This window comes from Nyctereutes procyonoides, unplaced genomic scaffold (assembly GCF_905146905.1).
Source record: "Nyctereutes procyonoides isolate TBG_1078 unplaced genomic scaffold, NYPRO_anot_genome, whole genome shotgun sequence".
Taxonomy (NCBI): Eukaryota; Metazoa; Chordata; class Mammalia; order Carnivora; family Canidae; genus Nyctereutes; species Nyctereutes procyonoides.
The window spans coordinates 11815181-11830123 of NW_026575051.1; the positions used below are offsets into that span (position 1 = coordinate 11815181).

General features: G+C 40.9%; 1 protein-coding gene across 5 annotated transcripts in view; it reads right to left on the reverse strand.

Moving 5' to 3' along the window:
* The window catches only part of ZNF318 (zinc finger protein 318), a 54933-nt gene that overhangs the window by 20779 nt on the left and 19211 nt on the right, over positions 1-14943 (reverse strand). For 4 of the 5 annotated variants that reach the window (XR_008665048.1, XR_008665049.1, XR_008665047.1 and 1 more), the window contains exon 7: positions 10006-10209. Coding sequence is in view for 2 of the 5 variants with exons in the window: in XM_055329814.1 (XP_055185789.1) it covers positions 10006-10209 (204 nt within the window). In the remaining 3 variants the exon portion in view is untranslated. Of the gene's footprint in view, positions 1-4399; positions 8041-8332; positions 8452-9449; positions 9550-10005; positions 10210-14943 lie in introns of those variants that run through there. The other variant, XM_055329812.1, reaches the window with a different exon arrangement.

Below are 14943 nucleotides of genomic sequence, written 5' to 3' on the forward strand. Positions count from 1 at the left end.
AAATTACATATTTTACATGTGTGTACATATTTTATATGTGCATGAAATATTTATATTTTATATAAAATACATTTTATGGTCAGGATGTTGAAACAAAAAATACAGAATAAAAAGTGAAAGCATTCCTCTTCCTTCCATTAACAGAAACTGTTTTTGCTTTTTGTTTCCTTTCAGAAATCAAACTGGCAACTTGACTTAGGTTTCTGATGAGGTGACAAGAGGATGTTGGGCCAGATCAGAGATTTGGGGTTTGACTGATTTCTTTTTTTTTTATTTTTTATTTATTTATTTATGATAGTCACAGAGAGAGAAAGAAAGAGAGGCAGAGACACAGGCAGAGGGAGAAGCAGGCTCCATGCACCGGGAGCCCGATGTGGGATTCGATCCCGGGTCTCCAGGATCGCGCCCTGGGCCAAAGGCAGGCGCCAAACCGCTGCGCCACCCAGGGATCCCGGGTTTGACTGATTTCAACATGCCTATGAAATCTGGCTCGAAGGAAAAAGGTAACCATCTGAATATCAAAGTTCCCAAAGCTTTTGATTGCTAACTTGAAGGTCAGTCTATCCCCATTCCCAACCTGTTTTTCTTTCAGGAGCTTCAGGGGCAATGTGTCCCCTTCCTGGCCTGACACCATTATTCCAGAATGCTGTTGAACTGAAGAGGTTACTGGCAGCCTCAGTATGCATTCATTGCCATAGACAGTGCTTTGTATACAAAGATCCAGGACAGAAGCAGGGATAGTTGGTTTCTGGAGTGCTAAGTACCCAACAAATACAGTCAGCAATTTGTAGCTTTTACTCACTTATAAATCGCTGAGTATTCACAATCAGTTAAAAAAAAAAAAGCTACTATTACCACGTTGTTGATTCTTTTAACAAATTTTTATTGAGCAATTTATGCGTGTCTGGCTTCTGTGCTTTGGGGATACAATGATAAAAAACCATAAACAAAGACAGCCTTCCTGCTTTGGAGAGTTTATGATCTAGTTGTGTGGAGAAGGATAGATTGATCAAATAAACATATAAATGTAGAACCACACTGTGCAGTGAAAATATACATGGTCCTTTGAAAGTGTAAGGGTTGAGGGCAAATGAGCATGGCAATGTTTTTTTTTTAATGGTAGAGGTTCATTATCGGTTCAACTGCTTGGCTTCCCAATGAATACTGTTAGCATATACATAATTTTTCTGGTTAAAAATGACATATTATTATAAAATAAAACTCTAAAGAAATGTGTTCACAATTACAAACTATTTTCATTGGTCCATGTTCTCACAAAATTGTTAATAAACGTAGACCTTGCTTAGGTTCTCTCTTATCCCAGGCTTAGTAGGTATGTTTTGTTAATGTGAGAACCAAGGTTTAGGAATATATTTTTTTAAGTAAGCTCTAGGCCCATCATGGAGCTTGAACTCATGGCCTCAATATCAAGAGTCACATGCTCTACCAACTGAGCCAGCCAGGTGTCCCAGGAATATATTTTTCAAAACCATCTCACTTTCTTTATAGGCAGTCTCCTCTCTGAACCTGCCTCCACTTTTTTCTTTTCTAAATATACACTTAATGTCCCTGTTGGATGCCTGTATCTGTAGGTCCAACCCTCCCTGCAACCCCCACCCAACACCTTACCATTCTTCTTCAGTCCCTGAACCTGGCAGCCTGAAAAATGAATATATATCCTGACATGCTTTGATACCAAAGCATTAGCTAACTTTTTGACTTTTTAATTTTTTTTTTAGAGAGATGGAGCTGTATTAGGTACAATGGGAATACTTACGAGAAAGATTAAGAGTCTTATATGCCCTGAAGCTAGCTGTGAATAGGAGAAAGATGGCTTAGGAAGCAAGAGGTCTCCATTCACAAAGCCAATGGGAATTTTGGGGGGTTATTTACATAACTTAGGTAAAATTAGGTGTTTGCCCAAATTTAAACCTAACTACAGATAATGCATTCTCATAGTTAAGGGAGTCCAATAAAAACTTTTCGGATGTTTGCAGAATTTTAAAGTAGTTATATATGATATCTTAAGTGACCTGTAAAGATTAGAGCCCCCTCCTTGCATGTGCCTTTGTCTCCAAAGGTGAACATTTATTCAGTGCTGTGAGAGTTTTTAATAAAAAGAAATAGGGCCTATCTTTAGGTGCTGGCAACTGGGTTTGAGTTCTGCCTTTCCTTTCACAGGGCTTCTCTGGATAGGCTCCAGAGCTAGATCCCACTGATCAAAAAGGGATCACACTTCCTGCCCAGACTAAAGGCTCTCCCTCTGCTAGTTCAAGGCAGATATGAAGAATGCCATTGCTTCTTACAAGTAGGCATTATTTTAGAAAAAGCCTGAAGTTTTCAAGAAATAGAAGAGAAACAGCTCAAAGCACTCTAGCCCCAACTACTTGAATTATTTCTGTACTTCCTAGATTTTGTTTCTCTTCCTTTCCCTACCCTTCCCAAGAGTCCCCCTCCTAACCTAAAGAAAGATTCTGACTCCCCCGGTGAAGGAGTAAAGATATGAGTGAGATCTGGATAAGATTAACCCCTCCCTACTCTAAACCCATTCATCTCTCCCCAAAGGGAGGTGAATTTACTAAGTGAATAGGCCTGAAAATATTAACTGGCATTTTAAACTTGTAGGTTCTCTGAATTCCTGCAGATAGGCTGCTAGAATAGGGAAGGAGTGGTTCTCTGGAAAAACAAATATATTTCTGATGCTCACCTGGGTTTATGTTCATCTAAAGGACACCTTCTGAGGCAGTCTATGGTTTCCAGGCCAGAAAGGTGCATTAAACTCAGGCTTCAGCCTAAAAAGCAGACCTAGGAGGACTACTCTGGATGGCATGACCCTGGACACATCTGGGGCGGAGGTGGAGACAATGATTATCATCTTAAAGAAGGAAAAAAAATATCCGTGGCACAATGAAGTGAACTTGTCCAAAATCACAGCAAGGCAAATGGCTGAGGAACACTCACGGACCTAACTCCCAAATATATATTCTTTCCACAACACAATGAAAAACAGGTCAGGACATCTTCTAAATAGACATTACCAAGGCTCTAGAAAAACTAAATAGCCTCCCCAAATTCAACATAGGATTTTGCATCTCTGCACACAAGTTAACCGTGAAAAAAGAATTCTTAGGAAAATAGATCAGCTTTGCATTGTTTTTTAGTGGGTAGAAGACAAGACTCTGACGCCTCTGTTCAGCCAGGTTACAAATTTCTAACAAGGATGTCAAAAGGAAACCGGAACAGAGATTAGGGAATCTGAGGACTAAGCTCTCTGATCCCTAAGAGTGCCCTCAGCAAGAATATGAATGTTCTAGGGGGAGCTCAGCTTCCAGAGTAACATAGGGAGAGCCAACATAAGGATATATGAAAAGCTTCCCAATAGGAAGATGCCAAAACCAGACCTCTGTCACCTACTCAGTACCCAACCAGGCAGCACTGAGGCATAGACTACATAACTTCAGAATCTGACATGAAAGAAGTAGCCCTAACAAGTGGGGAGAAAACAACTAGGAGGGAGGAGATAGACAACAGGACAGCAGGAGTTCACATTTCTAGTTTTCCTGTGGAGTTCAAATGTGTGTGGTTTCAAAACAAAAATCCAGAAAGAAACATGAGGTTAATGCATTTATTCCAATTAATTAACACATTAAAAATAAAATTAAACTTGTCCAAGCCAACTCAAAAATTCTTTAATCTTTTAAACAAAATGTACAACCCAAAACATCACACTATGGTGGAGATAATAACTTGGGAAAGGGAGAGGTAGAGGAAGGAATACATATGGATTGTGGAACAGAGAATGAGTCCAATCCCAAAACAAGTTTCAGCTCTTCTATCTCTTCAGAACAGAAATGGCTGCTAAACAATATAACATAAAGTATTACTGGATCACAATACAATGAACAAAGGCCATTTCAAAAATAAAAGTGACCCAAAAAGCGTATCTGCTCCTAGCATTCAGCCATGAATTAGCCTTACCGATTTGTCGTCTTCCAAAAGTGAACCTGCTAGATTTTCTTCCACGTTTATTGAGGCCATTTCCAAATAGGTTTGTGAGTTAGCAGGACCATCTCAAGCAAAGGCAACAGAATAAAGGAACTATGGGATTGACATGGCACAAGGAAGTAAACAGTAAACAAAAGAGCTACTCACGCTGCATTTCAAACAATGTTAAGGCAGGCCCATCCAAATGGAAGCCTAAGAGATGAACAATCCTTCCTTCATTAGTAGTTTTCCAGCAGGCTTTCTGGTGTTTCTCCTAGAGATCCATCAGCTGCCCAGGAAATTGGGTAGGAATACAACACAGCAATTGGAGAAGTCAGCTTTGTCTCCCTCCTCCCCCACATTCCAGAAATGGCAGAGTCAAAGCCAAAATACAATCAAATCAAAGCACACTATGTGGTGAGCCAGACAGACATTTGATTTTAATGACAAAGAGAAAGTAAATTGGGAAAAAAAATTAACAGAAAATACTTTTTTTTACAGATATGTATAGAAGTTATGATTGATTTGTCTGGTATCTTACGGAAAAAGAGGGAAAAAAGGAAAAGAGGTAAATTTTTTGGCTTCCACGAACATTTACTGTAAGATGCTGATGACATCGCTTGGTGTAGGTTCCAGATGAGATAGCCAACTAGTCCTGGATCATCTGGGCACCTGATTTCTAGAAGCCAATCTGATTCATCCATAAGTAGCTCTGGATGTGTATTCTTAGTCATGAACACAGGATGCTGTGTGGTCCTGGGTGGCAGCAACTGGTGCTTCTTGTACAGGTATTTCCTGAGGGACCATATTGCCTCCAACTACTTGCTCCCTTGTAGGGGACCCTGAGGCCAGAGATTTTACCAAATTCAAAGGGTGGTCACAATCCTCATCTACTTGAGGAATTGCTACCTGTGTAATGGATACTTTCGGTATTTCTAGCTGTAGTGGTCCCATCTCCAGGGAACTACACCCAGGAGGGTCACCTTGCTCAGAGAGAGGAGAACATAACTTCTCTTTTTGAACTCCAGATGTCCGAGTAACAAATTCAACAAGGTCTGGAAGGCAAGGAGATGGCCCGAGGCCAGCAGGGTTAATTGTTTCCGATTCCAATCTGAGTGAATCTTGTTTCTCTAATTGAGAAGTTTCTTCTACTTCCTCAGGCATCATTCCTCCTGCTAATAGGTCAAGTGCTTGGTGTGTTCCCTCTAGGCTCCCCAAACCAAGGTCAACATTTTCTATAGGAAGTCTACTTTTCAAAATGTTAGGAGTGATCCTTCCACTTCTGGGATTAGATGAGTTTTGTTCACCCTCTGCTTCAAAGTTAAGCACCAGGGTTTTGGGAGAATCTAATGGAAACTCAGAAAAGGATGGGATTGATTCCAAGTCAGTGAGAGTGGAGGGATTACATCCTACAGGTGACATAGAATTTTCTTCACATACGTTCTGAGACAGGGCAGTTGGAGATCTATGTGCTTGGTCTACTCGAGTGTTGCAGAAATCAACACTCATATCCCCCAGGTTCCCAAGGGCAGCAAGCTCTTCTACTTTTAAGTCTGTAACTTCAAAGTCTTCCAAGGCCTTGCTTTCTATTGTCACAGTTAATTCTGGATGGACATCTCGTAGCTCCAAGGCTTCTGCTTCTGGTTTCTCTGGGCTCTCCCAGGTCTCTGACTTCTTATTCTCATCCCAAACAGCCAGTTCATAAATCATTTTACCCTGAACGTCTTTTGATCTTTCTCTCTTGAGTTTGAGGCTTCTGTAACTAGTTCTGGAAGCTGATTCTGGAGCTGAATTTTCTAGCCACTCTTCATTACCAGATGAGACTCCTTGCTCCTCTGCACTATCTGTTAAACACGTATCTGATCTGGCTGGGGACTGGAGAAGCAATTCTGGGGCAGAAATTTTTACAGGTACATTTTGTGGGTTCTGGAGTAAAGATCTAGCTTCTGAAGGAAATGAGTCTATTTTTGCCTTTGTGGAAGAGAGAGCCTGTGCACTCAAGTCAATCACTACTTTACTTTGAGTTTCACTTCCTGTCATCAATTTTTTGGACTGTTCAGCCTTTTTGTCAGTCATCTGCAACTTGGGCTGTTCAATTTCTTCCTCCCATGCACATCTGTTCCCACTGTTCAATTTAGAATCCTCTATGCTATTGGGCTCAACACTGATACCTGTTTTCTCTCCTACAATCCCCTCAGAAAGCTTTGGTCTCTTTTCTTTTAGTTCACTATTTGCCTCTGCCATACTTTCCCCACAATCCTTTGATTTGTGGAGCTCTTGGTTTTCCTCATCCTGATTACCAGCTTCCATAAGGTGGGCTTCTACCAAATTCTGAGATTCCATGATATGACCATGTATATCTGACAGCAGAGGGTCTGGATCTACACCTGGTGGCCCTGGCTCTCCCAGGTCAAGTTCAGTTTTTCCTCCTGGAGATATATCCCTATTAGCATCACTTTGTAAGGAGCTACAAGTCCACATGGCCAAAGTGTCTGTCTTTGGGGTAACAGTTTCATAAGGCCTGCTTTGGCACAACCTTGTCAGAGGCTGTAGGAAGCCATAGCTACTGCCTCTGCTTTTTGAGTCTGTGCATTCCACAACTGACCATTTCCCTAGAGACACCACAGTTTTTGCAATGGGCTTTTCAGGGTTGCTGACTAAAGGAGCAGAGATCAAATTTCTATCTGGAGGCAACTCCTCTTGGGATGCAATGTTGTTCAACGTAGAAGTGGAAGAGGTGTCTGAACTTTCGACTCTAGAAAGAGTGCTATTTTCCCCATTGGCCAAAAGACCACCACTCAGCTTAGTCTCAGGGGCCCCCTTTCCACCACTACTGTAGAATATATCATATAGGTCCTTAGCATTGGCTGTAGCTAAGCATGAATTTCGCTTTTCCAATTTTTTGGCTTGTTCACTGAACACACTTGAGAGGGGAGGTGGAGGGCGCACTAACACAGAGAAAAGGGTCTGGTCCCTGTCACTCTCACTCACCCCAGGAGCCGTCTCATCCGAAGGAATGACAGCTGGTTGTGCTGAGGCCATGATGGCTACTGGCAACACAGGATTCAAAATGTTAGGACCCAGGAAGCCAGGACTGAGAGTGGGAGATACTGCTGGGTTTGATTTGACCGGCGCTAAGACAGCATTTGCTTGAGCAGGAGATGGGGAAGCTAGATGAGGTATGACTGGGGGTGGTGGGGGTGGTGGTGGAGGGGGCGGTGGAGGAGGTGGCAGCATTTGCTCAGGTATATGGGATGGCTCATTCTTTTCAGCCAGTACCATTTTTTCCTCTGGAGACCCTTTCAGAATCACCTCTTCCCCTCCAAATGCTTTGGAAATAATGTCGGGAGGCAAGAGGAGATCAGCTGAAGACTCTTTAACCACTGGCAGAGGCTTAGCAGTAGTTCCAGAAGACTTGATGGATAGAAAGGTGTTAAGAGGAGCTGGCTTGCTCACCGTGGCTGAACCGGACTTGCGGAGTACCGTGGATGGGATAGGCAGGTTGGGTCGGATCTTTGTCTGGGTTGAAGTTGTGACAACAGGCATCCAAGGGCTCGTATGTGCAACAACTGTCTTCCCAGAGAGCTTGATTTTTATGGGCTTTGCCTTCCCAGCCTCAGCTCTGCCATCCTCTTTGTCCTTACTGTTTTCTACAACCTCTTCCTTAGAAATACTTGGGGCCACTGAACTTTTTTCCTCCTCTTTCTCTGGCTTCTTCCAGCTGAATTTCCCAAAAGAGGAAGATGTTGGTGATTCTTTCTTTACCTCTTCCTTTAACTGGAGTTTGATGCTAGCCTTCCTTTTATTTTCAGTCTTTTCAGGGGAGTTCCCACCCTCAGAGAGTTGGTCCTCTAATTCCTCAGAGACTTTGTCATCCTCTTTTATTTCCTTCATGACCTTTGCCTTTTTTTCTTTCTTCTCTTCCTTTGGTTTCTCACTAAGTTTGCGCTTTAGCTCACTCTGCCGTCGCCGTTCTGTCTCTAGGACCACAGCCAAGCCAGCTTGGCGGTCCAGATTCCGCCGCTCCTCATACAATGGGTTTTCAACCACATATTTCTGGGAAAAGAAAAGATACAGGCTCAACAACTGGTCAAAATACAAAAAGAAAGAAAATCTTGGCCCTGTTACTGTTAGAATTCAATTGGTAGAAACCCCTAATGTAGAGTCATCTTCAAAGATACAGATGGTTCTACCAGGTCAGCATCTTTTAATAGGATTGAAGACACCTTCCTAGTGATTACATGGAATTTAAAGTATGAGTGACTTTTTCTGACTCTGAAGTTGTTTGACAAAGTCAAAAGGATTACTATAGAAAGTGGAAAACTCTACAAAGACTACAAAGACCAACCTTATATTTCTCATTGTGCTGGTGACCCTTCACATGTTGCTCTCCAGAGATTGGATCCCCCAAAAACTCCTCACAGAGCTGGCAGTAATATCCAGTGATGGGAATCAGAAACTCAGAACCTGAAAGCAGCAGAAGTCAAGAAAATAAGTCATTTCCACCCAGGTGTAAGTAAAGGAAATCCCACTTCCCCTTTGTAGTAAAAAAGTTAATGGTATATAGGACCTTACCCACACTGTCAAGTCAGAAGTAGCATTTAGATGAATCCAAATGGCATAGTCTTCTAATTTAAAGCTTGTACTTAGGACCTCTAGCCCTTCTCCCTCTTGGGAACACTAACTAGTTAATTCAGGAATTTCTGTGCCAGACTCATTTCTGTTGTTGATACTCCTCAGACTCCAACTACCACTAAGCATAAGAAATTTTAAAACTATACTCCCAAATAGCTAGCTCAGTACCATTTGTATGAGGATCTATCGTGTTGGTACTAATTACTCAGAAATCTACCTTCTATAGATCTAAAGGAGCAGCATTAATGACTTACGAAGGTAAGAAATTGAGAAGTATAAAGACAAAGAAACTTCCTACTTCTCAACTCACCCCCAATAACAACTGTTCAAAAATGTTTTAGAGTTCTTAGTTGAAAAGGTAGTTAAATTTCTGTATCTTTTACTGTTCTTTTTTAACCTGGATTTCAAATGAATAAAATTTTGGTGCATTTAAATTTTCTTTTGTTGTTAAAGTAGGCTCCACACTTTATGGGGCTTGAACTCATGACCCCAAGATCAAGAGTTGAATATTCTACTGGCTGGGCCAGCCAGCTGTCCCTCAGTTCTATTTTTATTTTTTATTTTTATTTTTTTTCTCAGTTCTATTTTTAAAGTAGGTATGTATAAGTTTAACATCTGTCAGAATTTTGGCCATATAGGTAAAGATCATTTTTGTTTTATAGATCTCGCTTTATTTCTTCCGGATCTAATAGGGATTCTTACACCTTTGTTAACAAAATGGTTATATCTCGCCCTATGCTACTTCCTAGCACCTTAGTTCAGGGGCACCTCTTCTTTGGCTAAATGTAAGGAAACTACAAAGGAGGTGGGGGATGGGGGGATGGACATACCTTTTGCAGGAACAGTTATCTTGTCAGTACGCTTTACAGCATCTTGCTTGGCCTCACTCTGGGTCTTTGAAGCCCAAGGTCTGTTGTAAGGATCCAGGGTCTATTTGCGAGAGGCAGAGGCGCTCACACAACAGCACTAAAATTCAATGACCCACTTTTTTCTTTTTTTTCCCCCACACCAGGAGGACCAGAAGCCCCCAGCTACCCACCCCCACCCTCTCTGCCAACTGTTAAACGGAAATCACCTGTGGAAAAGGTAAACAAATGTTAGAGCAAGTACTAGCAATGGATAAAATGAAAGAAATAATCAGGTACTCAAGGAATCAAAAGAGGCAGAAGCCTCACTTACACTTGTCATGGTGTTTAGTTACAGGCAGGTCCCCTGGACTGAGCCCTGGGGATGGTGTCTCCTTTGTTGGTATCTCTTGGCTCTTCAGATTGGGGCTCCTGCCCTTTGGAGAATGTTTCATTTTCCAGCTTTGTAATGCAGATGGGGGTGTAGAAGTTTGAGGAGAAGGAGGGCAAGAATGGAAATAACAGTGGGCAAGATACCTACCTGTGTGTGCTTCTTATTGTGCATATGAGTGAAGAAGTCAAACATGGTCCCACAGATGGTGTTGCAGTCTTTGCACCAGTGATTGCCAGCATCGTAATACTCATAGGCAGCAATAGGCTGATCAGACTGCTTAGCAGCTGGCTGGGGGCTCTCAGCAGGCTTGGGGCTCTTAGTATGGGAATTCTCACTGTTTACCTTTGATTCCTAGAGGGGAAAACACCTGCACTCAGAAGGAATTCTAAATCTATCTTCTCTCAGAAAAAGCAGGTAGCTTACTGCAATAGTAGATATCGGGCCATATGACATATTTCTAGTGCCTAAAGCTATAAATAATCTGGGGGAAAATCTCATGAGAAATCTGTCTACAAGGCTCAAACAGAACTAGATTCCATAGTACTACCTTATCATGGAGAATATATCGTAATGGCAATATGTTTACTTATACATCCTAAGATATTTAGGAAAATACTCAAGATTATGGAAACACTGGCTGCCTCTGGAGAGGGGAAGTACAGAACAAGGATGGACAGGAGTCTTTTTACTATATAACCTTCGACAGATATTGAATCTGTTCCCTATGCAATAAAATACAATAAATTTAAAAATCATAATGATAACTAAAAAGAAAAGAAAAAGCAACATGGAAGAGGTAACTAACAGGTTAAGAAAATGCAGAAAACACATAATAGTGAACCCACTTATCACAGACACACCCTGGTATGCAAAACTGGAGAGTAGGGCTGATGTTGTGCACAGATAAAGCAGACAGTCATCTACATGGGATGACTTAAAAGAATCTGGATAAAATATTTCAAACTGCCTAAAATACCATCATTAGAATTTAACACCTCTGAGTTAACATGAATCCTTTTTGAAACACATAGACTCCCCAGATTGTCAATAATAAATACCTTAATATGAATTCATGTGTCAGCAAGCTAAGAACAAGGTACTCAGGAAATGAGAGCTTTGATTAATGTTGGGGAAAGAGGCACAGAAAAAAATAATTTGGAAGAAGGAGGAGGGAGGGAGGGAGGGAAGAAGAAGGAGGGAGGAAGTATGAATGAGGAGAGAAGATCAAGGAACTAGGGCTGGTGAGAAGAGGAAGACAGGCTAGAGAAAGGAAAACAGACTTCAAAGATAATCTTTGAATTACTACTAGAGTCTTATTCAAAAGTCACTCAATAAATCATATCCAGCAGGTAAGGGATGGGAACGTGTATACATTGCTGGCAAATCTTTTTTTTTTTTTTTTAATTTTTATTTATTTATGATAGTCACAGAGAGAGAGGCAGAGACACAGGCAGATGGAGAAGCAGGCTCCATGCACCGGGAGCCCGATGTGGGATTCGATCCCGGGTCTCCAGGATTGCGCCCTGGGCCAAAGGCAGGCGCCAAACCGCTGCGCCACCCAGGGATCCCCATTGCTGGCAAATCTTAAATGGCATCATCTTTCTGAAAGATAATCTAAGAATATATATTATACACTTCAAAATTCTTTATACCCTTTGACCTAGCAATTCCACTCCTTGACATTTATCCAAAGTAAATTATTAAGTCAAATGGAAGGTGATCTGATTGGTTAAATAAATGTTGGTATTTGTGCAACAATGAAAAAATAAAGTCATTAAAAACTATACCAAAAAAAAAATTATACCATAGAAATCTATTTATTAATGTGGAAAAGATGTTCATGATATATTGAAAGAAGCAAGAGGGGATCCCTGGGTGGCGCAGCGGTTTGGCGCCTGCCTTTGGCCCGGGGCGCGATCCTGGAGACCCTGGATCGAGTCCCACATCAGGCTCCCGGTGCATGGAGCCTGCTTCTCCTGTGTCTCTGCCTCTCTCTCTCTGTGACTATCATAAATAAATAAAAAATTAAAAAAAAAAAAAAAGCAAGAAACTAAATACATTTGAATAATCAATAAAATATGTAAATAGACATAGACTGTCAAGTGTCATTTTATACGAATAATTTTCTATAACTACTCTATATCCCTTATCCTGTTTTCTTTTTTTAGGCACTTGTCATAACCTAACCCATACTTGTTTATTTATTATCTTCTCCTATTTCATGAAAATTAGAACCTTGTCTGTATAGTTCCCTGCTATACTTCCCCCTATCTAAAATAGTGCCTGTTGCTTTCTTAGAGATTGGTAAATATTTGTTTAATGAATTAATAAACAGAAGATGAACAGTTGAAATAATATATACCAAGATATTACTGATGGTTGTCTCTAGGTAAATGAATTGTGTAATTGTATGTATATGTGTTTATTTTCATGAAATGAAGAGAAAGAAAATTTCAAACCAACTCTGCATTTTAAAGAGAGGCATAGAAAGAATACCAACCAGGTAGGAAAGAGGTTGTAGAATCAACATTCCTTTCTACTGAAATGAATACTGAATTATAACATATCCATACTGGCCTCAGAGAACCTGAAGCCTCATTCAAATCAAGGAGATAGGTCATTATGGGGCTAGTGTACAAATGGACCCCAAACAATGTATATTTCAACAATAAAGGGCCAGAACTTAATAAATAAATGAATGAATGAATGGCCAGAACTTTCAAACTCTTCTCCCATCAAAAGCCCTGAACTCAATGACCCTGGTATAAAAAAGAGTATAGTTCTACCCGGTTAAAAATGAGAACTCTCCCAGGAAGACATGGAAAAATGAAAACTTTCTTTTTTTTTTTTTAATTTTATTTATTTATTCATGAGAGACACAGAGAGAGGAGGCAGAGACACAGGCAGAGGGAGAAGCAGGCTCCATACAGGGAGCCCAACGTGGGATTCAATCCTGGGTCTCCAGGATCACGCCCTGGGCCAAAGGCAGGCGCTAAACCACTGCACCACCCAGGGATCCCCAACATGGAAAAATTAGAGAGATTGGTTGATACAGGATACAGAATATCCTCTACTTCCCTAACATGAATTGAGCATGTGCAATATACTAGACAAACTGGATGCCATAGGAAACACAAAGATATTTATTTTCAGGGAGTTCTTATTTAGTGGAGGAGACAGGCATGAGAACAGACATGATCTTAATCAAGTTTTAGATAATAAAGAATGAAATAAACCTTACAAAGAAAATATATTATGGGAGGGCTGACTATATATTAATATATTCTTTAATATATTAAAAAAGGACTGGTTAAATTAGGGTAGACTAAATTGGGGTAGAATTCAGGAATTTTTCATGGAGTAGGTAATATTCAAATTGGGCCTTAGAGGGGAGAGGGGGGTAATTGGGTGATGGACATTAAGGAGGACTCATGATGTAATGAGCAATGGGTATTATATAAGACTGCTGAATCACTGAACTCTACCTCTGAAACCAGTAATACATTATATGTTAATTTAAAAAAATCAAATTGGGCCTTAGTGGAAGAAAGGTAATTCTAGGTTAAGAGGATTATTAATGCAAAATTAGAGAGGTATAACATCATATTGCACATCTGGAAAAGTGCGTTTTGAGGTGGAAGGAGTGTAAGACGTAGTGTAATATTTCTTAGGCATTACTCATTTACTATGTGTTAGGCACTGAACTATGAATTGGGGACTATACTGGAGAATGAGACATAATTGTCCTTAATCCCTTGAACCTTAAAATCCAAATGAGGGAACCCATGTAATCATATAATTACAACTGTCAGAAATGCTAAGAAGGAAAATGACATGGTATTATAAGAGTGTCTATCAGGCAAATATAAGAGGCTGGGAAATTAAGGAAGAGAGGGTAATAATCTAAGCTTTGCTCTGAAAGATGAATATGAGTGGGGCACCTGGGTGGCTCAGTGGCTGAGCATCTGCCTTTGGCTCAGGTTGTGATCCCAGGGTCCTGGAATCGAGTACTGTATCAGGCTCGCCACAGGGAGCCTGCTTCTCCCTCTGCTTATGTATCTGCCTCTCTCTCTCTGTCTCTCATGAATAAACAAATAAAATCTTAAAAAAAAAAAAAAGGATGAATATGAGTTATTTAGGTAATATGGAAAGATTGAAATCTACACGGTAACCAGAAAGAAGAGAAAATGCAAAGACATTACAGGGGATGATGTATTTAAGGAAATGAAAAGGCCCGTAATGAGGGGCACCTGGCTGACTTAGTTGGTAGAGCATGTGACTCTTAATCTCAGAGTTGTGAAGTAGAGCCCAAGGTGGGGTTAGAATTTACTTTAAAAAAAAAAAACAAAAAAACAAAAAAAAAACTAGAAGAAGAAAAAAGGGAGGAGGAGGAGGGGAAGGAGGAGGAGGGGGAGGAGGAGGAGAAGGAGAAGGAGGAGGAGAGGAAGAAGAGGAAGAAAAGGAAGAAGAAAAGGCCAGTAATGAAATTATAATGAGCAAGGGGGAAAAGGAGCATGAAACAAAGCTGAAGAGGTAGGCAAAAGAGTATTGCAATCACTGGCTGTATGTGGAGAAAGCATTAAGAGTGTAGTCAAAGGGGATCCCTGGGTGGCGCAGCAGTTTGGCGCCTGCCTTTGGCCCAGGGCGTGATCCTGGAGACCCGGGTTCGAATCCCACATCGGGCTCCCGGTGCATGGAGCCTGCTTCTCCCTCTGCCTGTGTCTCTGCCTCTCTCTCTGTCTCTGTGACTATCATAAATTAAAAAAAAAAAAAAATTAAAAAAACTTTAAAAAAAAAAAAAGGAGTGTAGTCAAAGAAGCAAAAATTACAGGTGGCTTGAACTTGGAAGCAATAAAGATGGTGAAATGGATGAAATTGAGATTTACTTTGGAGGGAGAATTGGAAGAATCTGTCATTGACTCAGCATGCAGCAGTTAGGGAGAGGGAAACACTAAGAAAGCTTTGTAGGTTGTTGGCATGAAAACTGTAGGACGGGGTGCCCGGGTGGCTCAGTCGGTTAAATATCTGCCTTTGGCTCAGGTCATGATCCTGGGGTCCTGGGATAGAGCCCCACATGGGACTCCC